General features: G+C 47.0%; 1 protein-coding gene across 1 annotated transcript in view; it reads right to left on the bottom strand.

Annotated features, from left to right (window-relative positions):
* Nucleotides 1-25,463, bottom strand: part of KLHDC4 (kelch domain containing 4) — a 51,516-nt gene extending 26,053 nt beyond the window's left edge. The window contains exons 1-5 of the mRNA XM_045818447.1: nt 25,318-25,463; nt 22,163-22,254; nt 19,081-19,159; nt 18,158-18,256; nt 8,139-8,275 (exon numbers count right to left, since the gene is read on the bottom strand). Of these exons, the coding sequence (XP_045674403.1) occupies nt 8,139-8,275; nt 18,158-18,256; nt 19,081-19,159; nt 22,163-22,254; nt 25,318-25,416 (506 nt within the window). The 5' untranslated portion in view covers nt 25,417-25,463. The remainder of the gene's footprint in view (nt 1-8,138; nt 8,276-18,157; nt 18,257-19,080; nt 19,160-22,162; nt 22,255-25,317) is intronic.
* Between the last annotated feature and the right edge of the window lie 2,468 nt (nt 25,464-27,931).

The raw sequence follows: 27,931 nt of genomic DNA, 5'->3' as shown, positions 1-27,931 counted from the left end.
ACACAAATGTTTGCAGTGGAAGTCCTCTCGAGGCTGGAAAGTAGAGACAACTCGTGGATAAACAAAACATGGTGCATCGAAAACAATGGAATATGTTCAGCCATAAAAAACCATTTTGACACGTACTGCAGGGTGGATGGGCCTCAAAAACAGTATGCCAAGTGTGAGTCAGCCACAGAGAACGAACGCTGTAGGATTCTAGTTACAGGAAGTATCTCGAGTGGGCCAATGCACAGAGACAGGAAGCAGACTAAAGGGGACCAGAGACGACGGGAAGGACAAGTGTGGGGTTAGTGGTGGTGGGCATGGAGTCTTCCTGGAGCAGTGGAAGCACTCTCTATTTAAAGAGCAGTGGTAGTCATACAACTATGTGCATATGCTAAAAACACTGAATTATATATTTTGAGAGGGTGATTTTTTAGGCATATGAAAAACATCTGAAAATAGCTGAGTTCTATAAGTAGCAGCCCGACCTCCTTGCTTGTGGTTTATGGAGTCATAGATGACTAGCTAGATGGCACCAACTTCAGAAATAAATGGAGAAAGGGTGTCAAAATCTTCCTTCCTTTGCCCAACTGCATCTCCTCTGGGGGGTCAGGGAGGAAAGTGGGGTTTGCCTTTGGAAATGCTGGCTTTTGAGTGTGGCAGGCTGACCTACCCAAACCTCAACAGAAAGGTGACCAGAACTGGTAGGGCAGGCCCGCTGCGACTGAAGAAGGGGTTAAAAGTGCCTGAGCGCCCTGGCTGGTTACACATGCAGGTCCTCTCCCGGGGCTCCCAGGCTCGCTCCCTCTCAGAGAAGTCCCCGCAGAGCACGCAGCACCCACACAGCACCAGGGGAGACTGAAGGCACACGGAAGAGAGGGAAGGAACCGGGGCACCTTCTGAGGAGCATCAGCATCTCCTGTAGCTCCAGCCCCAACCCTACCTCGCCTCCCAAGCCTAGCAGTGAGATGTGGCTTCTAGCTGTCCCCCTGGTTTGGCTTTGTCTACTACAAGTGTGACCAATCGCATCTGTGTCTTCCTGATTAGACCCTCACTGATACGCCAACCCATGTGAAAGGAAAGACCTCCGAAAACACCAGATGCTAACTGTTGGGCTGGAAGTTTGCATCCCCCCCACCCACCCAACTCCTAGGCTGAAGCCCTAAGCCCCAGTGTGATGGTATCAGGAGGCGGGGCCTTTGGGAGGGATGAAGTTTGATGAGGTCAGGAAGGTGCGGCTCCCACGATGGTATCAGGGCCTTCATAAACAACAGGAAGAAAAAAACTCTCTGCAGGAGCAAAAAAAGACCACGTGAGGGCACAGCATGGAAGATCCATCCATGAACCAGGAAGGGGGCCCTCACCAGACATCTAATCTGCTGGAACCTTAACCATGGACTTCCAGTGCCCAGAACTGCGAGAAATCGGTGTCTGTTGGTTATGCCCCCTGATCTGTAGTATCCTGTTATAGCAGCCCAAACAGGCTAAGACACTGGCCTTTCTAGTGTTTCACTGTTTTGCTGATAACCACAGATACACCTGCAATTATCAGCCACTCATTTGCTCAAATGGGAGGGGCAGGCAATTCTCTCAGTGCCTTTCCTTTCCCCAGCCCCTCTTCAGGTCCTCCACCGTGAAACATGGTAAAAGCTTCTGTACCATGAGAGGCAGGGCAGGCAGGGCAGGTGCTGAGACCCGTCTTTGGTGTCCAGGTCCCTCAAACTCATGTAAGTGCACATATGTTTAAAGCACAGACACCCACCCACTGCTTCCCTATCCCCCGGAGCAGATGCAGTCGGGGAAGGAAAGACTGATTGTATATTTTATGAAAATAAAAAGTTAGTACATAGAACCTATGTTGCCCAGGCTTTTTTTTTCCTTTTTAAATTATCAGAGCAGTTTTGCAGGCACCTCCCACTGAAGAGAGACTGAAGGGAACCTCAAAATGTCGGCCAAGAGCTGGAAGGACACATCCACCGTGAAAGGAGGAGGCTGATGCTGGCATTTCATGTAAGCTTTGGTCTTCCTGATGTTAGTAACCCTGTGATTTTCCCTCTCACTTTCAAACTGTTATGATGTCACGCAAGTGTCTGTTGCTACAATGGAGAATGTGCAAAAATGAAGACAATAAAAGATTACTAAGTGTCCACTTCTTGTCCAATGTGCTGCGGAAACACTACCAGAATGGCAAAAACCCAAGATGAAAATGCAAAGCACCAGCCTGGGTGGGATGGCGGGAGCTCTCCTACCCGGCTTGCGTTCTGTAACCAGCCCCACCAGCGTGGGAGCAGCTGCCAGGGCAGGCTACAGTGGAACATGTGAAACCCTGTGCCCCTGCCTTATTCTACTCTTGAGACATAAACTTAATGGAAACACATGTATGTGTTCATCGTAACATGTGTAAAACAGTGCTGACAGCAACACCACTTACAAAAACTGTGAATTGGTAACTTTCCAATGCTCACCACCAGTCAAGCGCACGGGGGCCCATCTCTATAATGAAACACTATAGAGCATCAAAATAAACAAACTATTCCCATATGCAACACAAGTAAATCTCACGAAATAACGCTCAGTGAAAATGCCAAATGCGAAAGTATATTTACATGATATGCAAACCAAGCAAACCCAATCTGTGCTTGCAGGGGGAAGAGGGGGCCACCGGGGCTTTGCAGATGCCAACTGCACTGTGTCCTGGACCTGAGTGGACAGGTGCATTTACTTTATAAAATTCACCAAGCTGAACAACTGTATACTTTTCTTTACACAGTTTACTATTTAAAAAAAAAAAAGAGCACTTTTTACAAACACAAAACCTCCCTTTGGTCCCTTTGCACCACCTGGAGAGGCTGTCCTGAGTGGACAGTGGCTGCAGAGGTACACCAGCCTGCAGGGTGCTGCCTGGGTGCTAATGGCTGCATTTGGTTCCTGTTATGCCCACACGCAGGCACTCTGACACCACTTGGGGCGGGGGCGAGGCCTGCTCAGGTCTCTCAGCTTCCACTGCAGGACAAGGCACAGGAGGATGCAATCAGAGCCTGTGCTCATCTCCACACCCAGCCACATGTGAGCACCACAGCTAAACACAGGAAGCTGCAGGTGCGGCTTGTTCAAGGCACCCCTTCAGTGGCTTGCCGGGGAGCTAACACTACCTGACCTCAGACCTCAGAAGAACAGGTCTGACATCACTACTCCAGGGTGGCCCTGCCCATTCCCGCTATCGTTTCCTCGGACCAGCCCATGCAAGGATGGGGGCAATACACTTGTTAATTGGAAGCCTGCCGTGAATCAGAACATTGGCATCAAAGAAAAACATGTCATATACGTCAAAAGTCGCCAACTAGGAAGGGAGACCCATCCTACCCTCCAAAGAGAAAAACCTGCTTAAAAGCCAAAAAAGGAACTAAACAGAGATGCAGATTTAACGTGGCCTCTGGAGGCCTTTGCCAATATGGAACCTTCCTCACGGTCAGGCTCCCCAGCTGTAAAACTGCCCCCATAAGAGTGAAAAACATTTACAAAAAAATGACTGCAGGGTGCCCAGACAAATTCTGGTAACAAAGTAAATCACAGTGAACTCGACCTGTGCTTTTCAAACGATACAAGCCCACATCATGCGGATTTTCCCAGGCTAAATGGTCTTCCCCAGAAATGGAAAATCAGTCTTCATTTTGGCTAAATTTGCTTGCCTTTCCATTTTAGATCAACAAAAATAATGAGGATAAACTGTCAGTGGTAGTCCTCTTTCAACAGTGGCCATGACCTCAGGGTACTGGTAACCAAGTCCAGTTACAAGCAGCAGCAGCTCTAAGCCTGAATTCCACACACTGTCACCCAGCCCCCAGACCCAACAGGCCGACTATAACTATCAGGCTACCTGCACTCATCCAAGGTTATACTGGGTCATGTCAGCTAAACCTGCACAGCCCTGCTGGCAACAATTAGGTGATGCTTTCATTTTGGAACAGTCAGTAAACTACAACAGCAATACTTTCATAATTTGAATTGTTAAAGATCTAAGAAGCACTTCGCAGGAGTGGTCCAGGGTTGCATCAATGAGGGTTGCTATGGGGGATGGGGAGGGGTTCATGTAAAATGCAGATTCCTGAGCCCCATCTTAAACCTGTTATAAATCAGACTTGATATTTGGGCTGAGGGCAGAAATGTGCATTTTCAAAGTTCCCTAGGTACTACTTGGTACGTGAAAGCCTGAGAATCACTAATAAAGTAACATCTCCCCAGGCTGACAAGTCTCCCAACCACGCCTGCTGGGAAACCTTTCTTAAAAGTGCCCCTCCGAGTGCAGATAAGGCCAGAAACACTGCTTATCCCGCAAGGTAGCCCACCCGAAGTCCGGGACCTGCTACACGGTGACGCGAGGGCGGCCACCGAATGAGTCAGACCAGCACCCAAACAAGAATGCTGCGTGTTGGAGGAGTGCTGGGAAAGAGGCCCCCACACTGAGTGTGGGGATGCCAAGCGGTATCCTGCGGAGACAACTAGACACAAAGTACAGGCTTCAGGAACACCTGCACCTTTGACTTCTCAAGTCTACTTCCGAGCTGTTCTGAACTCCACTGAAGGGTTAGAAGTGAACCTCACTAAATGGCACAATGTTCTTGATTGGGAAGAGTGAGGATTAGGAAGATGCCCACTCTCCCTAAATGTAATCTATAAATAAAAGCAATCTAATCAAAATCCTATTGAAATGTTTAAAAACAGAACTTGAAAAACTGATTCTGAAGCTCATATGAAAAGAATCAGTACATGACAAAGAAATATTTTATGTAAATGAAAAAACCCTCTGGTATCAAAACATACCACAAATCCAGTCATCAAAATGAAGTAACCCTAGAACAGGTGAAAATAAAAGACCAATGAATCCAGACTTTGCCGTGTGTGTGTGTGTGTGTGTGTGTGTGTGTGTGTGTGTGTGTGTGTGTGTGTGTGTACTGCATGCACGTGAGTTGTGAGCACCAGGCTCTCAGGCCCAGTTTGTGAACACACGAGCAGGTACGTTCACACTCGGACGTCTTCCTCAGGTGTGTGTTGTTCTGCATCTTGTTTCTTTGCGTATATTTTTGTACATGCTTTTCTGTACACAATGAGAGAGGTCTTTCTTCAAGGTATATTCTTAAAAGTGACTCTGGCGCCAAACAGTATGCACATTTAAAATACAATGAAATGACAGACGCTGCCGACGTTCCAAGCGGCACCAGCCCCTGCTTTCCCAGCCCTCGCCGACACTGAAAAGGACGCCTCCCTTTAGTGTCTGCCATGTGTGACTGCCTTCTCACGTCCTTTCTCAGGTTCCTGTCAGGCCACTCACTGCTCACGCCCTTCCAGAAGGCCTCTGTTGTGAACTCGAGCTCCCTGTCTGCTGCAGGCACTTTCTCGGCACTTGTCACCACTTCCGACTTCCCGGGCAGTGGCATTTCCCACACAAAAGCTTGCACATTTCCTATGGTGGGGGTTGTTGGTCTCCTGTGGATCCTAGTGCAGTGACGGGCTTGGGAAGCCCTGATGGCAGTGGACTGCAGACAGCTGCCAACAGCAAGAGAAGGGGCTGCGCCAGAGGTGGGCTCTCCTCAACCAGGCAGGGGGCGGAAGGGCGGCCGCTGTGGGGATGGTCAGGGCACCGAGCATTCCAGGGAGGCTGCAGGTGAGCGCCCAAGATGAGTAAGGGTGGGAGACAACAAAGAGCGGGAACGGACATCTGTCAAACAGCATCTCATGTAGACCATGTATGATCTTGTGCATCCCATCAGGGAGGGGCCTTAAAAACTGAGCAAGCCCAAACATAAGGTATCTCATAACCACAAATATGTGAAGCAGCAGCATCTGAAGTTTGCTGAGCAGCGGAAGCACAGAAATTAATCTGGGCACTCAAACTCTCCTGGCAAACAAAGTGAGAGGCCAAGCTGGGAACAGGCCCTCCATCTCCTGACTTCCAGTCCTGTACTCAGCAGGCTGTACACTTCTGATCAGACACACTCCCCAGGGCCCCCAGGGACCACAGACTCAGGTGAAATGCCCCACCACTCCCTGGCCGCCCAAGGGAACAGCTCAAACCAACACTCTGCCAGTCCTTGCTCATCTCTCTCACAAGGAACCAGAGACCACCCCCCAGAAGGAAGGCTTGAAAAAACAGTGATTTAAACAAAAAAATAGGGCACATAACCCCTTTCCTGCCTCACCACTCTATCTGGACTAAAATACATGGGCTAAGAATGGCAACTGAATTTGATCTTTAGTTTGTGGTTCCACAGTAGTTTTCAATAGGCTCTACACTATGCCTCTAAAAAAAACTCTTCACAATAATCAAGTATTCAAGTAATGACAGACATGTTTATCAGAGACAATTTTCGATTTAGGACAGATGCCTCAAATGCCACGTAAGCATAACTGATCCAACAGCACCGGGAGGCAGCTGGGATTGCTCGAGGAGGTGACGTCGCCCCCTCGGGCCGGCTGGGGGACAGCGGCCACAGCGAGCCAATCAACAGGCACTCCCCGAATGACCATGTGTCACTAGTGCCTCCCCGCTCCCTTGTAAGGAACACCCACAGTACATGTTCGAGAAGCAGAAAAGGCGGAAGGCCACAAGGAAGTGTGCGTGTCACCACAGAGCTCAGAGCGCCCCTGCAGGAACACTGCACCACTGCCAGGCCCTCCGAGCAGCCGTGAGATTTGTAGTCATTCCTTCATGGAGAGGGCTTATTGTCCATTATCCATAAACCTGCACAAATAGCGACCAAAGCTGATAAAAATGCTAAGAAAATACCAAAAATCAATTTGCCAGCAATGAGCAAACAAGCAAATAAAACTGGGTTTCAAAAAAATAATTGAAGCAAAATAAGACAATACAGCTTGCAAGCTTTGAGCCTGAATATTTTTTAAATTAAGGGGAAAATGACCAAGTTTCAATATGTATGTAATGAAATCAATTATCATATGAAAATAATTTCTTGGCTGCTGTGCCTACTAAGACAATGAAGCTTTCCCAGAGCAGGTAAGAGGAAAGAAGTGGAGGTGGTAGTTGGTAATGCACACCTAGGCTCCTTCCGGTTCCGATTTGACCTGGATTGCCTCTGGGCCTCTCCAGCAGTGCAGCCTGGCCTGGGGCATCTATTTACACTTCCCACGTGCACGACGGACTCTTCACCATGTTCCACTCTAGGCCTGGAGCCAATGCAATCAGGCCTCCACAGCCCGGCATGGTGGTCTCCTAAGAGGCTCATCCTCAAATAACCCAGCAGACCCTGCAGGGAGCGATGCTTCCATCTGATGAACCTAAACACTTCGCACCACTAGTGAATCCCACAGGGCAGCTGCCTGCTCCACCAGAGAGAAGAAACCCCAGTTTGCTGCTCTGGAGGTGGAGAGAAGACCCCTGCAACACGGGCCACACAGCTGGGTGAGCGGCACGCCCACCCCAGGAGAATGAGACCAACTAAGTCTTCCAATCTGTCCCTCTCCTAGGTTTCTTCTCATAAATAATTTATGTGTAGACACAATGTCTGTCTTCACGGAGTCAGGTGTGCAGTGCTGACCACTGACAGAAGTGAAGTGCAGTGGTAAATGTGACAACTACATACCAGTGTCACCGCGAGATGCAGGAATCAGGCTCCGGCGAGGGCTGAGCCAAGTTTATGGAAGAGCGATATAAAGACCTTCTCATCCTTCATCCACTGGCTCCACTGTTTCTATGTCAGCTAGACCCAGACAGAGCACGCCCTTTTAAAAAACACCACAGCTCCATCCCAGCAAACTGAAACCCAGAGTACCTTAAAGGAGATAAACAGATGGCCCAAGAGAAGAACTGCATTAAAATATGACCAATTTAATACAGACACAGCAGAAGCAAGAAAATAAGTCTGAAACACCACTGCCACCCCGGCCACCCCGGCAACATCTTCTATGAAGCCAGATGTCAGGCAGCGGAGGCCAGGCCGGGTTTCTCTGTGAAGAGTACAGAAAAACTTAAGCTGTTCCCTTACTGCAGTTACCACTGCAGCTGGCCCCTTGGGGCTCTGCAACTCATGTTCCTCAAGTCCTGGAATTCTACAGGATTTGGTCTCATCACTGTGAACCAAGCACGCTGGCATGGACAGGAGCCGGGCCCAGTGTCGGCTCATCGCCCAGCACCTTACCTGACTTGCTCCCAGGTCTTGGTGGCCAAATGCAGAACCCAGAGATCCTTGTAGTGGTAAAACTGCTCTCCATCAGGAGAAGCAAACTCCCCTCCAAAGATCCACAGCTGCCCGCCACCCTGAGGCACCACCACAGCCTGTGAAGAGAAAGGTGACAGGTCAGGGCAAAGCCGCACAGCTCGTGGCCAGCTCCAGAGATGCGGGGCGGCAGCCGCACCGCCCTCCAGAGCACGGCATGTGGGAGCCTTGGCCAGCACCCACACTCCTGCCTTTGAGGGGAAAATCCCTCATCGACAAATCCTCCTAAGTAAGAGTCTAACAAACTTTCAGGCATTCCTTGGTTGCAAAATTAACATCCCCTCATATTCAGACAACCCCATCCCATGAAAATGGACACAATTATGTCAAAAGTTACATCAGTTATAACACAAACTGATAGTCGTTTTTATTAAATATCTATAATAAAGCTGTTCACCTGTCCTCATTAACCTTTTTCCTAGCTATTAAGCATTGTATACCTAAAACCACACTCACGAATAAGATGTGTAATATACAATGTTTATGTAACATTATTAATATTTTTTTAAGATTTTTTATTTTCTTTTATTTTTAGAGAGAGGGGAAAGGAGGGAGAAAGAGAGGGAGAGAAGCATCAATGTGTGATTGTCTCTTGCGCACCCCTTACTGGGGACCTGGCCCACAACCCAGGCATGTGCCCTGACTGGGAATCGAACCAATGACGCTTTGATTTGCAGGCTGGCACTCAACCACTGAGCTACACCAGCCAGGCCTCACATTTATTTTTTAAAGATCTAAGCATTACAGGAATGCACACGGAAGCAGTGAGGACAGTGCCCTTCGGGCTGCACAGGCAGGAGGCTCTCACACAGGAGAGGACAGAGGGGCACATCAGCCACACTGACCCTGCACCACACCATGTCCAACTTTCAAGACACACATGCCTATTTCAAAAGTATTACCAGGCTTACCAGAACATTAAAGTACTCACAGAACAAACAGTTCACAGGCCAAACATTCCACAAACTAATGTGCCAACCCGAGGGGAGAAGCGGCCAAGGACGGGAACGCCAGGGAGCACATCCCATGAGCAGAACTACTCTTCACATTCCCAGGTTCTTCACCAACCGAACAGAAGTGAGGCGAGACCACCCAACAACCCATGCCGCGAGTCAGCATCAGAAATGCAAGGAGGGAAAGACAGAGGTCTGTCCAGACCAGCTCGGTGTTCTCAGGGGTGCCACGCAGATGGGTTTTCCAGCGCCCCACTGAAAGCCACCTCCCCTGGGGGGAGGGCAACATTCCAGACTCTAGACTGGGGGTGGCCCTGTGGGTCCCCCACAAGGAGGGAAAAGCAAGTCACAGCATGTGATTAAAAAGGCCTTACCAGAAAAGGGAAATATTAGGTAAGAGCAGCAATTTTCAACCTGTGTGCCACAAGAATTTTTAGAACATACAGTATAGGACTATTAGTCAGAAGCGCTGACCTCTTTTCCCTTAGACTGCCAAATAAAAAAAATGACTACAGCCAACACAACAATAGCTGTCCTGTTTAAATGAGACAAAATTATACCTACTTCTTTGTCACACTGAAAAAAAATTGTTTTGGTGTGCCACAGAATTGCAGTAATTAGTTTATGTGAGCCATGAGATGAAAAAGTTGAAAATCACTCGGCATGGGAGCATACTTCAGACAGCCACGATACGAGTGGATGCTACTTCATGTAAAATAACCTTTACAGGTGCAAATACAAGAAACACGGATTTGGGGATCTTAAAGACAAGTCATACACTATGTAGTCCAGGGTTTTTACGCTTTGGGTTGGAGTTCGTGTGAAGACCGCTGACTTGAAGGCCAAAAGGAAACCCATAAAACTGGAACCCTCCCCCGGAATCCAGACCGGCCTCCTGCTCACCCAAGGGCACTCAGATTCCAAGCCCCGACCTCAGCTTAAGAGCGCCTGCCCTCGCTGTGGTTCTGCTGACGACCCAGGATGACTCAGAGGTCCCAGTGGCACCACCCTCAACCGTCTGGACCCTCCAGAACCACACAAGCCACTGGCTGGCCAGCAACCAACAGAGAAAGTTCAATGATGTGCCACCTGATGGACAACAGCACAGCTTCAAAGACAGTCATGATGTGGCTGGTTTTATGGTTAGCTGACCTGTACACTGAGTAGTGAGGAGACGGCCTGTACAGAAATGACTCCTCCTGCAAGCCCCCAACAAATGTGGGGTGTGATGCTCACTCAGTCAACACCTGGCACAGAGCAGGCGCCGGGCCAGCCTACCCTGGGAGCCACCAGCCACAGGGTCTGAACAATGGAGCAGACAATGCAACCAAACCCTTCACACCAAAGGCATGTGGCCGGGAAACAGGCAAGGGACTTCTTGCTAAGAAGCCTGGAAACAGTGGCCATGGCAGCAAGCAGTGTGGCCAAGGGGGCCTGGGTCAGGTGCCACTGGGCACCAGGACGCTGCTGAGCACTGTGCGAACGCCTACTTGCCCTCACACACCTCCACGGACAGGTTCACTGGGAGGGTCACACAGTGGTTGTCAGGAGGCTGCAGCCCCAGCCACCCAGAGCTCCCACGGCAGCACGGGCCCTTGGGCCCACTGGCACCTGAGAACATGGCAGAACCAAGGTCCTGTCACCGATCCCGCTGCCGTCCTGGACCATCCGGCAGGTCCTGGTAGCATACTGAGGAGTAACACAGCCCTCTCTCCACTCCCATTCTCGCTCAGTTTTGTGTGTGTCACCTCAGTGCAGGTGACTGACCTATAAAGGGACAAGCCAGCTTCCCACCACTCTAAAACCTCAGTAGTTCTAGAGGAAAGAACTGACCATTTCAAATCTTTAAAGCACACACGATGATTAGCTCGGGACCAAACCTAACACATTTTTTGAGTTTATGAAGTTAGGTGATATAGTCATATTCAGGCTCCATAATACAATGGAGTTTTGAATCATCGTATTATAGAAGGCTATTCAATGCCATGAGGTAATGCTATAAACAATACATCAAGTGGAAAAATAGTATAGAAAAAACATACACGTATGTGTGTGTTTACATGTATAAGCCAACTAATATGAAATACAGATGTGTAGAAATATAGATATGCAAGGGAAAGATGAAGAAAAATAAACTAGCAGTTCTAGAATGATGGGCAATGGACTTTTTTTTTACGATGAATATTACTTACATAATCAGTGTAAAAATCATTTTTAAAAAACGAAGTCCAACTCCAGGCAAGGAAAAAGGGCTGTAAGCCACAGTGCACCTTTCCCACCCCGCCCCCACTTCACCACAGTACCAGGCCCACCGCAGTCAAGAGTACAGGGACCACAGGAAGGTGGGTCAACAGTCAGGGAGCTGAGGGATTTGTATTAACCTGGTCCTCAAAGAAGAAAGTTAGTATATTATGCAAGAGAACCTCAGAACTACAAAGAGACAGGCATAAGATTTCCACTCTGACCAGGATGGAGCTACCTGGACCACGTAAACGAGGAGAAAACTGGACAAACTCTACGAAGGAACCAGAGTCAGACAACAGTGGGAAGTGCGGCACTGCGACCCTGAAGGTGGTGAGTGGGACCGGTGACCCTGTGCCTCCGGGGCCGTCCTGCACCCAGGGCAGGGAAAGCAGCCCAACAGAGCAGCGGTCTTGTCCCGCTGAGGAGACAAAGGTCAAGAGTTCAGGGGTGCTGAGGCAGCTAGAATTGGCAGGCAGAGAACTGGACAGAGAGCACCCTAGAAATCCTCACATGGTCCCCTGAAGCCTTTGAGGACTCAGCTGGTCATCTACAGGAGAGGCTGGAAAAGAATCACCCCTGCAAGGCTGGAAAGCCTAACAAGGACCTGCACTCCCACAGAGCTTTGAAACAGGCGATGCCCGACCAGACACAGCGACAGATGTCACTGCACAGCCAGAGCACTCCACAGATACCCCAGAAAGGACACGCCCTAGGGCAGGGTGTCAAACTCATTTTCCCCGGGGGGCCACAGCAGCCTCATGGTTGCCTTCAAAGGGCCAAATGTAATTTTAGGACTGTATAAATGTAACTACTCCTTAAGTAGGGGCAAGGAGCTTGGTGCTGCCAGCCTGGATAAAACAAGGTGGGGGGCCGGATTTGGCCCTCGGGCCTTGTGTTTGCCACCTATGGGCTAGGGCTAAGCCATCCCTAGAAAAGTTTCAAAAGGATCACAATGACCTGCAGGTGACTTAATTGCCTGCCGAAACAAAACTCATCAATTGCTGACAGATTAAAACAAAATCCAGACAGTCCACACGTAGCATTCACAAAGTTCTACATCTAACTACACAGTCCCAGTGGGAAAACGAGACTTAAGGAAAAAGGTCAGTCCATAGAAGAGACCCAGAAATGACAAAGACGAGAAAATCAGCAAACAAGGACTTGAAACCGGTTTTTATAAATATGTCCAAAGCTTTAAAGGAAAACATGAACATAATAAACAAACACGGAAACAACAATCAAGAACCAAACAACATCTAGAGCTGAAAAATACCATACATGAAATTAATAATCCACGAATTCACAGCATATCCACTCACCCTAAAGGGCAATAAAAACAATCAAAATGAAAAGAGAAAAAAGAATGAAAAAAGAATGAAAAAAAAAGAGAGACCTAGTGCACTGCTCGTTAATATTAAACAGTCGAACATACATATATCAGACTTCAAGAAAATCCCAAAGGTACATCAAAATCAAGTTGCTAAAAAAGCAAAGACAAAGATAAAATCTTTTAAGCAGTCATAGAGGGGAAAAGGACAGACTGAGTACAGAAAAATTAAGTCTTACCTCTCCTCCTAACAACGCAAGCCAGAAAACACAACATCTTTCAAGAAAAAACTGCTATCAACCCAGAATGCTGTATCAAGAAAAAACACCCTGTGAATGAATATAAAATGAAGACATCTTCTTCACTTAGAAAAAATGCTGAAAAAATAGTGTTGCCAGTTGATCTGCACTTCAAGAAATGGTCAGTGAAGTTTTAGACGGAAGGAAACATTCCCACATGAAAACACAGATGTAACGAGGAATGAAGTGTGAGAAAAATGCTAAACTCGTACATCAATATACGGTGTTTTTCTTCTCATTTTAACATTTCTTTAAATATTAACTGTTTAAAGCAAAAACAACATCATATCACTGTGTGGCTTCTAGTATGTATGGAAATAAAATATGTAAGGACAGCAACACAGAGAGTATCTTGGAGAACGTCCTTTGAAAGAAGCTGAGCCAGCCCTGGCCGGGTGGCTCAGGCAGCTGGAGCACTGCCCGGCACACAGAAAGACTGCGGGTCCAGTTCCCGGTCAGGGCACATACGGAGGATGCGGGTTGGATTCCCGGTCAGAGGACATACAGGAGGCAACAGATCAAGGTTTTTTTCTCTCTCTCCCCACCTTCTTCTTTAAAATCAGTAAAACATATCCTCAGGTAAGGATGTAAAAAGGAAGAAAGGGCTAAGTGCTTTTAAAAAAAGTCAAAGCATTTCAACAAAAATTACTTTCTGTAATATCCTTCACATGAGGATTCATCTGGGCATAGAGGAGGTAACTGAGTATGCGCTGACCTGTTACCAGCTCTTCAGAAGAAAGCCGGTGGGACTCCAGAAAGAAGCCACTGGCTGAGGCTGAGACGCACGCAGGCCACTCTCCTACTCACTGCGCACTCCGCTTTGCACCATCAAACTTACAGAAAGAGTTTATACCTCCAGGCTGTCTTATGGTGGTTAAGTTAGGCATTTTGGAAAGAAGGCTACAAAAATAAAATACCTTTAAATATATATATTCAGAACTTCTGGCCAAGATGGAGGTATGGGTAGCTACCCTTTGCCTCCTCACACAACCAAAAGAACAACAAATTTTAAAACAAAAAAATAACCGGAACTGCCAGAAAATTGAACTGTGTGGAAGTCTGACAACGAAGGAGTTAAAGAAGAAATATTCACCCAGACTGGTACGTCAAGACAAAGAAACATGGCTCAAACGAAAGAACAGATCAAAACTCCAGAGAAAGAACTAAGCGAGGAGACAGACAACCTATCAGATGCACAGTTCAAAACACTGGTAATCAGGATGCTCACAGAAATGGTTAAGGATGGTTGCAAGATAAAGGAAGAAATGAAGGCTGTGCAAAGAGAAATAAAGGAAAATATACAGGGAACCAACAGTAAAGAGAAGGAAACCAGGACTCAAATCAATGGTTTGGATCAGAAGGAAGAAATAAACATTCAACCAGAACAAAATGAAGAAACAAGAATTTTAAAAAATGACGAGAGGCTTAGGAACCTCCAGGACAACTTTAAACATTCCAACATCTGAATCATATGGGTGCCAGAAGGAGAAGAGGAACAGCAAGAAATTGAAAACTTATTTGGACAAATAATGAAGGAGAATTTCCCTAATCTGGCAAATTAAACAGACTTCCAGAAGCCAGGAAGCTCACACAGTTCCAAAGACTGTTTCAATTTGGACCTAAGAAAGCACACACCAAGGCACATCATAATTACATTACACATGATTAAAGATAAGGAGAGAATCTTAAAAGCAGCAAGACAAAAGGAAACAGTTACCTACAGAGGAGTTCCCATTAGTCTATCAGCCAATTTCTCAAAAGAAACCTTGCAGGCAAGAAGGGGCTGGAAAGAAGTATTCCAAGTCATGAAAGGCAAGGACCTACCGGTACATCCAAGATTACTCGACCCAGCAAAGCTTTCATTTAGAATGGAAGGGCAGATAAAGTGCTTCCCAGATAAGGTTGAGTTAAAGGAGTTCATCATCACCAAGCCCTTACTATATGAAATGTTAAAAGAACTTATCTAAGAAAAAGAAGATGATCAAAACTATGAACAGTAAGATGACAACAAACTCACAACTATCAACAACTGAACCTAAAAAAAACAAAAACAAACAAGACAAAAACAAACTAGTACAGAACAGAATCACAGAAATGGAAATCACATGGAGGGTTATCAGCAGGGAGGGGGTGGGAGGTGGATATGGAAAAAGGTACAAGAAATAAGAAGCATAAATGGTAGGTACAAAATGGACAGAGGGAAGGTAAGAATAGTTTGAGAAATGGAGAAGCCAAAGACCGTGTATGTATGACCCATGGACATGAACTAAAGGGGGAGTGGGGGTAATGCTGGTGGGAGAAGGGTGCGGGGATGAGGGGAATAAAGGGAAGGAAAAAATAGGACAACTGTAATAGCAAAATCAATAAAATATTTTAAATAAATACATAAATATATACATTTATGCACACATACACACAGTTGTTTTGAAGTAACTGTTTAAACTGACAACCAACGACAGTCTCCGTCTGGACCTGACGCAGACGAAAGCCCCACGCAGTGACCCAGTGAATGTGGCAGGGCAGCACCACTCCAGGGGCAAGGCCAGGCCGTCCCCTTCAGCGTCCACTGTCCTACGTGTCCTACGAAGCTATCTGCTTCCCAAGCATGGGCTTGCTTGCTGTTGTCTTAATTGCAGTCACATCACGTGTGGGAAGCTTTAAGTAAACAACTCTCCTTCCAAATGCCAAATAAACAAGCAAAACCAATACACAATGAAGTCCAAAATAACACACAGACTCTGAAGGGATTTTGACATTAGCGAGCCGCATGCTTCAGCTTCGTGAAAGCTGAGTCCTAAAAACGTATGACACCATCAGGATCAAAGTAAACACAAAATATGGGACATCATAAGGAAAGGCAAACTCATCTTTTCTGTCATTATGTCCTAGCCCTGGAATGGTGCCTTGCATGTAAAAGATACTCAGCATCTCCTCAGGGAAAACATCTAGGAGCCCTGCAGTGCCTGCTCAGACGGAACACGATGAAGCTGTTTAGTTAGAGGCTAACACCAGCAGCAGTGCAAACGGACAGTCAGTGGAATTCTGCTCATTTCACGAGTGAACATTCTGCATACAATGACTCTTCTCCGTAAACTACTTACTGTTCATGAATGCACTAAGGCCGACATAAGAACACAGGAGACATTTTTTATTAAGCCATATGAAACTTTTTTCTATTTTATGAGAGAATGCATTTTGTTTCAAGGGAGTTTTAGTCATTACTTTGAGAGAAATGAGTATCCGGTGAGTAAGAAGACAGAACTCAGGACGTTCGCCGCTGCCTCCTCACCCAGCCCTGGATTCCCAACAGCCCCACACCCTGCAGCCCCACAACCTGCACCCGCAGCGGTCCAGGCAGCACAGCCTGACCACTCCCGTCTCTCCCCAGGTCGCCCAATCACACATTCAGCAGACGCTGTAACCCTTCACTGTCTCTCACCAGGTTGTATTCGTTTCACAAAGGGCCATCTAAACTCTCAAATTACACACCAAAATAAACTCCACCCCATCCCAAAATCCAGAATCTAGGAGAAAAGAATAAAGAATAGATGTATAAAGCTTTCCTTTCTACTTTTACCCTCTAATTGATTAAAGAGAAGATAAATACCATGGCTTCTAACACCATATTCATTAAACTAGTCTATAATGAGAAAACGTTTATGTCTCAAATTTCATGTGGTAGAATCTGAACTGTAATGGCCTTTAGGCAAAAGACTTTATAACCAATTTTCTGTTTCCCATCACTGCAATTCACTGTGAAATTCACAACGTAAACAGCAAGCCAACCTTAACTACAAGGATATTATTAAGTCCCAAACTAATAAAGTCCTCATCAGGTGTGCATATGAATCAGAGCCTGCTGAGCACCTGCCAAAATAACTGAATTTAAAAATCTCTAAGACTTTCATGACTCCAATTCTTCAAGGACATTTAATAACTGTGATTAAAGTGGATGAGGAAAAAAACACAGAAGAAGCCCTTAGGCTGCACCGTGTGACACGGGCACAAAGCCTGACTGCCCCATCGGGGCATCGGCATCTTGGGGCTCTGACGAGGCATCCGGGAGGACTGGAGATGCAGAGCGTTCACCCTGTGCTGTCCACTGCGACAGCACAGGACTCAGTCCTCAGCCCAGAGGCCTGGGGCAGATTCTGCACACCCCACAATGGCAGTGCGCTCTGGTGAACAAACTCGAACTTATCAAAATCCACTCATTTATTAAAATTCAACTGACTAAATCTGATTTTCCAACCTGAACACAAGTGCATTCCTCTTTTCCAGAAGATAAACCAGTGCGAATGCTTACAAGCCTTCATGTGCACAGGACTGCCATGCAGTTCAGCAGGTGGGTCCTCCTCTTACCCACCTTCAGGTCAGGAGGCTACTTCTGGGCACAGAATCAGAAAGAGAACCACACATAATGGTGAGCTCGGCCAATCATCTCCCTCCACCCTGGACAGGAACCACTCACTCGTTTTTTTGAGCCCCAACACGGTTCCAAATGCTGGGTTATAATAACAAAGAAGACCAAGTGCCTGTTCTCCTGCAGAGAAACAGAATCTGAAACCAGACCCCTTCCCCTGACAGGTTCACAGCTCTGACAGAGCTCTCCTGGGGTAAGCAAAAGCCAGGCGACAACACGCTGATTTAGTGCTACTCCTGTGTTATCTGTGTTAGGTCTCATTCATTTATAATAATTACTTCCCAAGCAGCATTTACACCTCTTCTGAACATTGTTCTCCCATTTTTAGCTCTCTAGACACCAGACCTTGAGCCTATGAAAGCCTCTCTCAACCCAACGGAGAAGGAGCAATTTGCCGACTAAGACGTGCCAGGCACCAAACTTGGTATTCTGCCTGGATTATTTCATATGATCTTCACACTGCCTGGAGGAGCAGGTGTCCATTTCGCTGTCTTACAGGTGAGGGCACTGATATGTGAAGAAGTTCAGTAACAAGTACAAGTTGGAAACCAGTGAAGTGAGGCCCACGTGCAAGGCCCAGCCTCTCTGCACCAGGCTGCCTGTCGTCTGCCAGCTCTACAAGTCTCCAACAGAACCCTCCGCGTGAAGCCCCAGCGGGAACACAGGGAAGGGGAAGGGTTAATACTGACACATACCTGGTGGGCACAGCGCCTTGGAGGTGGATTGGGGATTTCAACCTTGGTCCAGGTGTCCTTTCTGATGTTGTAGATATAGAGTTCATTATATAAAAATGTCTGCAGGAAGGAAGAGGAGCTTTACTGTCATGAATGATGCTCCCGTGCAAGTGACAGTAACTAGAAGGAAGGAGCTCAACAGCCAGCCTTCCTGGGAAATGTGTTCCCTAAAGCAGTGTAAGTATCAGTGCAGGACAGGTGCCGCCGGCCCCCTGGACCCTTTAGGATGATGACACACAGAAAAAGACCATCTGTCTACCATGCAGCGAAGGTGAACTTGATGCTTTTCTGTTTCATATACAACTCTGAAACACCAGCCTTTCTGGTTTTTTCAAAGATTTTATTTATTTATTTTTAGAGAGAGGGGAAAGGAGGGAGAAAGGGGGGAAGAGAATATATCAATGTGTGACTGCTTCTTGCACACCCCCAACTGGGGACCTGTCCTACAACCCAGGCACGTGCCCTGACTGGGAATCCAACCAGCAAACTTTGAGTTCACAGGCCAGCACTCAGTCCACTGAGCCACACCAGCCAGGGCCTTTCTGGCCTTTTTAAAACTAAACCTTAGCTCTAAATCAGTACTTTTCCTACTCAATACAACTTCAGAAACCCATCATGGGGAAAAACAGCACAATCAAACCGAAGGGCTAGCGTGCTGGTCAACCTCAAGCAGGCAGTAAGAGCAGTGATCCTAAAGGTCACTAAAGGATGCTGTTACTTGTCAAGGGCAATGTCACATACCAGTCCTGAGAACTCAGGATGTGGGATAAATGGGAGGGCAGTTAAAGGACCAACGAGTATTTGGTATCTCTGCTTTAAATTAATTTTACTCCAAAAGAGCCCCATGGAAATTTGGGAAGAAAAGAAAAACATATATACTTTACTTTTTGGCCATTGAAATATTCACCTCCGAAAAGGATTAGTTCATCTTTCTCAGGATGAGTGGAGAAAGAGGCATTTAACCTGCAAGAGACAAAAGCAGCAGGTCAACACAAAACCAAACCACTGGCTGCCTAATCTGAGAGCTGTTCATTCTCCCATCAGAGGGCGTTACCAGGGACAAGCCTCTCCTAAATTTTTGTGAAAGAGGAGGCTGAGGCTAAAGACAGAAGCCACTACCCTTAAAAGCAGACTGGGCCATGATACTAACACCCAGGCTCCCAGTCCCGGAAGGGCTGGGCTGGCCCACTCCCACAGCATCTGGCCAAAACCATCAGGCAGTGACAAGTCTAGGCGTTCCCACTCATGTGCCAAATTTCCCAGAACTGTCTTATTTTAAGGATCTATCCTCTTAAATCACAATCAACACTGCTCTTAAAGGTCCAGTATTTAAGCATTCCAATATACATCCTAGACAGCTTCTATCTGGAAAAAACAGCAAATAACTTTCCACTTATTTCACACATGAGGACAAAAGAACAGCTGTAAGGAAATCACAGATACATCCCACTTCCCTGAAAAGTAATGAAAGCTATGGTAACTGAGGTCAGTCACTGGAAATTGCCCTTCCTTTAAAATTCTCTTGAGTGGCACTTCCCAAGGTGCATTCAGTAACACTAAGTCCAGAAAGTGCTTCTCAGGAAAAAAAAAAACAGTCTGAAGGTCGAGTAAGTTTGGAAAATCTGAGTACCTTTCCCCTGGAGATTTATCATACACATGAACACCTGAGAAATTCTGCAGTAAAGAAACCAGTGTTAAAACAGTGCTGCTGTGGCAATCTCTCAAAAGTTAAACAGAATTTTCCACTCCTACACATGTGGTCAAGAAAAGTGAAAACTACAACATTCATGACACCACTACTCACAGTAGCCCCAAAGTGGAAGTGCCCACCAGTGCATCAGTGGATGCGTGGGTAAAACGTGGTCATCCACACACGGAACACTGCTCAATCTCAAAAGGAACGATGTACAGGCTCACGCTACAACATGGACAGAGCTTGAGGCACTGTGCTAGGTGAAAAAGCCATTCACACAGGACAGGCATTGCACAGTCCACTTATGTGAAACATTTAGAAATCAGAGGGACAGGAAGTAGGGTAGCGGTCCCCAGGGACAGGAGAGGGGGGATGGACAGCATCTGCTGAATGGGAACAGAGGTCCTACTGGGGGATGAAACTGTTGGAAATACATGGTGGCGATGGGTGCACAGCATTGTGATGTAAGTAATCCCACAGATTTGTTTGGTTAAAATGGTTAAAGTGGACAATTCTATGTTTTATATATATTTTATCACAATGAAAAATATTTCATAAAAAAGGACACCAGTGTTCCCCAAAGTTCTTTGAGCACAAATCTTTTTCTCAATTAACACATTAACTTTCTGTGAAAAAGTAACACGCACGACTTGGGGAACGATTCATTCAGGTGCACAATACTGAAGTGTCACTGCCGTCCGAGCCTGTCCCCATCCACACCCACAGTCTGCGAGTCACAGACACGCAAGCACCGTGTCCTCATCACCCCCTTAAATTCCATCTCAGCTGATACTTGGGAACACACACACCTACAAAACTTGATCATTTTCATGGCTTTGTTACCATAACGTGATGGAGAGGTAGGAGATGAGAAGTTACTATGATTACCAACCAAAAGGCTTGGTCTCATTATACCTCAGCTCCATCAACTGTAAGGGACCATTCCCAGCTGACCCCGGGAATCACCAACCTTTCAAATTACATCCTGACATTCAACCTGGCTTCTGGGACATTACTTTAGGAAAAATTCTGAAATGTCATCCAAAAATTATCAGTCCACAGGTGGCTTTGCTCAGGGGTGCTATACATATGAAATCTTAAAGATCTCAAGAATTTATCTGCTTCAACAATTCAAATGAAAAAAATACATCTACCACATGTGAAGCTTATGTGTGGCCCCAATGACAACACGCTGAATAAAGGGGGAAACACAACAAGATTCCCAGTGGAATTTATTAAATGAAGAACAGGAAGGACTCTCCAACTTTGGGAGCTGCTCAAAAGCTGCTGTGTCAGGTCATTCGGCTCCGGGGCTAATCCAGTGGCTAACCCTGCCCCGCCGGCAGGTGCTAATTAAATCCTGGGTCCCAGGTCAGCAGAATTTGGGGGGCAGAGCCATCACCTGCCCCTCACCGAACTGAAGGCAGCACTACAACCACCTCCCTCCCGAAAGCGCTGGACCCCGGGCTTCCATTCAGGTGACGGCAGCTCTGGGACTACACTCTGAGGGAAACAACGCGAATCACTTCCCAACCACACACACCGTCCCAGACGCTTGCAAAGTTACCGGTTTCCCCTTCTCTGGTATCTCTTCATTAGGGTCACCTGGCCTTTCCTAGGTTTCTAACTCAGTGCATTCGCTGTCCTGCCTCTGCTCTATTCGCAAATACACGAATTACAGAGCCTAAAATCAAACCATAAAACAACTGGAATTCCGAGGACGAGAGGACAAGAACTGACCTGGAGGAATAAGAAGTCGGGTGAAACCCGAAGCCTGCTCTGCTCAGCTCATCCCACAAGTGTTCGAAATCCTTGTGGAGTTTGCACAGAATTTACAAATCCACTTAAAATGGCTTACATACAATTTATATTTAATAATCACATTTTTTCACAAGAATTTAAAAGCATTATAAACAAACACAGATAAAAGCTACTGTGACTTGAAGTTCTCCGCCTGTGACAGACACTTTTAAAACACCTTAAGAACCGAGCAAAGCTCATCAGGACAACACTGCAGTCCACAAACTGTTACCAGCTGGGGAGCCTGCACACCTGCCACAGGTGAGTAGCTGTGCTGAGACCTCATTTCTGTGTTTCTGCATGACAAGAGAGCTGAAGAAAGTGCAAACATGTTCTGTGGGAGCTGATCAGAACAGGTTTCAAAGGTGAAAATGTCCCAAGTACCTGGGTACTTATGAAGACATGCTGCCTATTTGTAGCATTTTATACAAGGAAACTGTTAGAAGCTGTAACGCAGAGTTCTGCTCACTCACCTGGGTGAAGGTGGGGGACAGGGCGTTTCCACAACCTGGGTCTTTCTGGCATCCAGTGTCTGGAAATGGGCTATGAGAGCTTCCAGATCTTCCTAGAGGCAGACAAGCAGCCACATGTGAGACGTTTCCTTAAACCCTACTATGGGGCCAAAAGCCTAGGGCGGCTTTCCCACTGTCCACAGACAGAATCCGACACATGCAAAAATACTCAGAGCTTCACCTTACAGGTCATTTTCTTGCAAGTGTGGGTGTATGAGCACATCATCTCATTCTAAACCCGCACACTCCCCACCAAAGGGCCTTCCACATAAATAAGCCCACCCTGACTTCACACCAGCATCCTCAGGCACCTCTCGGAAACCCAGTATTAGGCAACCCCACCAGCCCACTCTGCTGTCTGCATAGCGGTATCTGATATGAGAATGCCTGCTCATTTATTTTTTATTTTGTTTTCATCTCCCTCCCACCGAAACAATAAGAGCTCCAAGCAAGACTTGTCTGCTTAGAACAGAGCCTGCTTGGCAACTACAGGCTGCAGCCACTCTGTGGAAGAGGGTCTCTATTTTTACAACTGCAAACAGGATTTAAAATTCACCTGCACAGCTGGGTGGCACTGCAGCCTGGTCTTCCCACCCCGAGTCCAGTGCCTGTTTCCCTCTATTACCCTCCCCCAGCCCCCGAAAGGCATGACCTGTGTGTCAGGAGGAAAGTCCCCCTCTTTCCTTTTTCTCTTTTCGAAAGCTCAGCTGATGCTGCGACCTGGGATACATCCCCTGCCTTCCTCCCTACTCCCCCCAAACATTCCCACATCCAAAGCCCTCTCTCCCTGGTTCCACAGGCCACACTGAACGTAGGTCAGTTGGCCTTCCCGCACCCACAGACACCTGCAGACCACTCTCCCTTCCTCTCCAGCCTCCCTTCCCACCCCGCCTCCTCACTCCAACTTTCACTGGCTTCCTCTCAGTTCCTTTATCAAAACACATTCCCTTGGCCTAAACAGCCACCTACCCCCGCTTCTACCATGGGAACCGTTGTCTGGAACTGGGTGCTCAGTACTCTCCAGAATTTTTTTTCTTTTTTTTAATGAATTGATTTTAGAGAGGAAGAAGTGAGAGAAGGAAGGGGAGGGAGAGGAAGAGAGAAAGGGAGAGTGAGAGGGAGTGAGGGGAAGGGAAAGAAAAAGACTGATTTGTCGTTCCACTTATTTATGCATTCACTGGTTGCTCCTTGTATGTGCCCTGACCAGAGATGCAACCCAAGCCTTGGTGTTTCAGGACCAGGCCCTAACCAACTGAGCAACCCAGCCAGAGCCTCGAGCATTTCTTTACACTTTTACTGCATATATACAAAAGAAGGTCCTCAAATAACATCATTCCATTATAACACTGATGAGATGCCATAGGACAGCAGTATCAAACTCATTTTTACCAGAGGCCACATCAGCCTCACGGTTGCCTTCAAATGGGCCAAATGTAGAGCTCCTTGCCCCTAGTTAAGGAGTAGTTACATTTATACAGTCCTAGAGTTACATTCAGCCCTTTGAAGGCAACCGTGAGGCTGATGTGGCCCCCGGTAAGAATGAGTTTGACACCCCTGCCATAGGAACATAACCCTTGCTTATACCAGTTAGCCTAGGGCAAAGTGATTTTGGTATACAGCCACACCTTAGAGATCCTGCGGGTTCAGTTTCAGAGCACCACAATAAAGCAAATATCGCAATAAAGCCAGTCATAATCTTTTTGCTGGTGGAGGGACTTACCTTCAATTTATAAAAAACCCTACAGCTGTGAAGCGCAATACAAGGTATGCCTGTAGTGTGTCAGTCCGCTGAAGGTCACAGAAGCCATGGACGAGGTTAAGTAAAGACTTCCTGTATTGGCTTACATTTCTCAGGTCCATCTCAGTGGCATTATTCTGTGTATCTTGCAAAATGGCTTCTGCTAACAGTTTGGTACACTGAATCCACTCACTTTCACTGCGGCAGAGCTACCGCTCCATCACAGCTTCTCTACCCAGCCTGCTCTCGAACAAACATCTGGGGCAGTTCCGGTGTTTTGTTTATATAAACAATACGACCATGGCCATTCTGTCCCATCTTTGTGTAGCTGAGGGAAATTTTTCCAAAGTAACCTTCAGGTGCGTATCTACTAGGCTGCAGCTTCCACCAGTCTAGATATTGACAAAGTAAGGTCCAAAGAGACTCTGTCAGTTTTCACCCTCACAGCGTCTATGAAAAGGGCCATTGTCCTCCTACTTCTGTGTGGGTAGTTAGTTACATTAATGGCTGTCCTGTTGACTGACATGTCCCTAATGCCAAATGTGCTGCCTTAAGCATTCAAGACAAGTTACTGAATGACTGTAATTTTACAGAAAGACCTGGAAGAAGGAGGAACTGTTGGAGTCACAATTAGTTCAGAGCTCCTGGTCCAGTGTCATTCACCTCAGAAATTACCTTCATGCCCTGGCTGGTGTGGCTCAGTGGATTGATTGCTGACCTGCGAACCAAAGGATGGCAGGTTCAATTCCCAGTCAGGGCACATGCCTGGGTTGAAGGCCAGAGAGCACAGTGCCTGGCACACAGCAAAAGCTCATGAACCACGATAAATTGCCCCAAGTTAGGGGACCGAAGAACAAGTCAATAGAAAGCAGAACGCTCTAAGCTCAGCCCTGTTCCACTTGCAAACCCTACAGAGAGAGAGGGGGGTGGGGGAGAGGGAGGGAGGGAGGGAGGGAGAGAGAGGGGGAGGGAGGGAGGGAGGGGGGGGGAGGGAGGGAGGGAGGGAGAGAGGGAGGGTGGGAGATGGGTGAGAAAGAAGAGAGTGGTGGCTACCATCAGCTGTTAACGGGAAGCCCCAGAGTTTCACTTACTGCACGGATGCTCACTGCTCATGGTCGCGGTAAGACAGACTTACCGTCTTTCAAAGATGAGGAGTGCGGCTCAGAAGTTAAGCCCTTGCCCCCAGACCATGCCTCTTGCAGAGGCGCGCCGCTCATCCCCGGGTCCTCCTACACTAACTCCCCGCCGCTCCAGCACCCGGACGAACGACATCCGGTAACGCCAGGGACACAGGACCAAGGAAGGCAGGAGACGAGAGCAAAGGAGCTCGCGCAGAGCAGGACGTGCGCTCGGCGTCCGTCCCGCCGGTGCCGCTCACCTCCTCCTTCCGTGAGCGCTTGGAAACCTTCTTTTCCATTTTGGCTGCCGTCTTCTCAGCCCCGCGGCCCTTCTTCTCCTTCTTGCCTTTCTTGCCCATCGTGCCTGTTTGAAGTTGCGCTGGACACCTAGGATCGAGGAGAGAGGTGCACGGCGCGCCGGAAGTACCTTTACGGGGCGGCGCACAGAAGTTGCATCACTTCCGGGCGTGCGAGACTCAGTTGCAGCAGGTTTTCTCTTCGTCTATAGAAATAGCCTTGAGATTCTAGAGCTCCTGACGTACGCGGAGTAAGTGGCTGGCCCCGACCAAAAGTAGCGGACCTGCGCCGGGGGCCCCTCCACCTTGCCTCCTTAGCTGTCCAAGGGGCTTAGCAGTTGTCTTTTGGGAGCCACCCAACCTGGCCTTGAAGGCTGCCTTCCGTGTTTATTGTATTTGCTCAATTGACTTAACACTGTGCAGAACGACCCAGTTGGCCGACTCTGTAAGGGAGCCACATTTCTTTCTGCCTTGGACTCTTTCAAAATGAAATGATTGTTGCGGCCTCATACCCAGAAAGATGTTCGTGCCCTTACAAGGACTGGCAGACCCTAAGTGAAGACAACCCCTTCTCCCACACAACACTGCCAGTACTCTTAGGTGCGGAGTACGAACCTGGAAAAGTTGGCATTCAGCTTCCTGTCACTACCAGAACCAATGACTAGAGACAAGGATTGATATTTATGGGTGTGTTTATTCAGATGCTAGTGATTTGAGAAGACCAGGGGGGTTAGGGTTAGGTATCCTAAAAAACACTTCGATGTCTTATCTCAAGCCAACCTTTTGGTAAGGAGAATAAAAAAATAGGTAAATAAGGGTTTTGGGAAAAGGCTAAGTTGCAGTCAGGTGGCCATTTTCATAGTATTTCTTCCTCTGCTGATCAACAGTTCTTTATCTACATGAGGGATGTTGGCTCAGATACTATCTCAGTCGCTTGCAGACCCCCAGGGGCACAAAGGTTGAATTGCTGTCCATCTCCTGGAGTCACGTAGGTCACGAATTCCAGTTCCTGGAACAACAACTTTCCACGCCAGTTAATCACTTAAGCCTATCAACTATAACTAAAGCTAAAATCTTTAAGTCTTGCCCTGGCTGGCATAGCTCAGTGGATTGAGTGCGAGCTGCAAACCAAAACATCACAGGTTTGATTCCCACCCAGGGCACATGCCTGGATTGCAGGCCACGGCCCCCAGCAACCACACATTGATGTTTCTCTCTCTCTCTCTCTCTTCCTCCCTTCCCTCTCTAAAAATAAATAAATAAAATTAAAAAAAAAAGATGTGCACAATATATTGTGAGCCTTCTACTACAAAACTTCAAAAAAAGAAAAATCTTTAAGTCTTGAGTTCCCCTGTCAAGAGTATTGTGCTCAACAAGAAAATCTCAGCCCTGCCATTCCACTTTCTATGTGACTTTCCTCAATGTCCTGTGTTAGGGGACTTGTTTCTTCATCAGTAGAACAAGACTAATGACACCTCCCTTCCAAGAATAGTCAGTTTATTAAGCCTGAAGAACTAGAATTGCCTGCTAGGAAATTGTAGTCTATTATTCGACTGAAATATCATAATAAATGGGAAAACCATTTGTAGGATGTGGAACACTATGGTTTGAGCATAACAGAGTGAAATTGCTTACATTAATTAGAAAATGGCTTCTGCCCTGGCTGGCGTAGCTCAGTGGATTGAGCGTGGGCTGGGAACCAAAGTGTCCCAGGTTCGATTCCCAGCAACCGCACATTGATGTTTCTCTCTCTCTCTCTCTCTCTCTCTATCTCCCTCCCTTCCCTCTCTAAAAAATAAATAAATAAAATATTTAAAAAAAAAAGAAAATGGCTTCTAATCAAAGCAATGGGACAAATTAAGGACAATTGCAAGCAAACATTTGGTAAAGAGAAAGCATAAATCAAAGAATGACTTAACTTCTTTGTAGGTGAACTGCCACAGAGCTTAGCCTTAAAGAAAATACCTTAGATCTCCCTGGCTGGCGTAGCTCAGTGGATTGAGCGCGGGCTGCAAACCAAAGTGTCGCAGGTTCGATTCCCAGTCAGAGTACATGCCTGGGTTGCAGGACATGACCCCCAGCAACCGCACATTGATGTTTCTCTCTTTCTCTCTCTTCCTCCCTCCCTTCCCTCTCTAAAAAAAAATAAGTAAATAAAATCTTAAAAAAAAAGAAAAGAAAATACCTTAGATCTAATCAATTTATTAATCATTGAACAGCCAGAGAGAAATGCTTTTCCAAACAACCCCAAGCCTTGTCCAAAAACCACTAAGAAGAAAATGAAATTTGGGGATATTATGGGAAGAAAAGGTAAAATATGATAAATAGGATTCTGATTGCCATGAGCTCCAGCACTGCCTGTCAGAGAATAGAACACCCATGATGATGATGGAGGAAGAGGAGGGGGAGGAGGAGGGGGAGGAGGAGGGGGAGGAGGAGTAGGAGGGGGAGGAGGAGGAGGAGGAGGGCTGCAAAATTTAACAGAGCAAACCTAGCTTTGACAGTAAGCTATAAAAGGCCAAATCCTCATGAGGAAATCATCATTTTCCTTCTAGTGCAATATGGCTTAAAGGTCAAT

The sequence above is a fragment of the Phyllostomus hastatus genome, unplaced genomic scaffold (assembly GCF_019186645.2).
Source record: "Phyllostomus hastatus isolate PE091 unplaced genomic scaffold, TTU_PhHast_1.1 phas_scaffold_345, whole genome shotgun sequence".
Lineage (NCBI taxonomy): Eukaryota > Metazoa > Chordata > Mammalia > Chiroptera > Phyllostomidae > Phyllostomus > Phyllostomus hastatus.
Note: the sequence above shows the minus strand (reverse complement) of the source record. Positions and strands in the feature narration are given on the sequence as shown.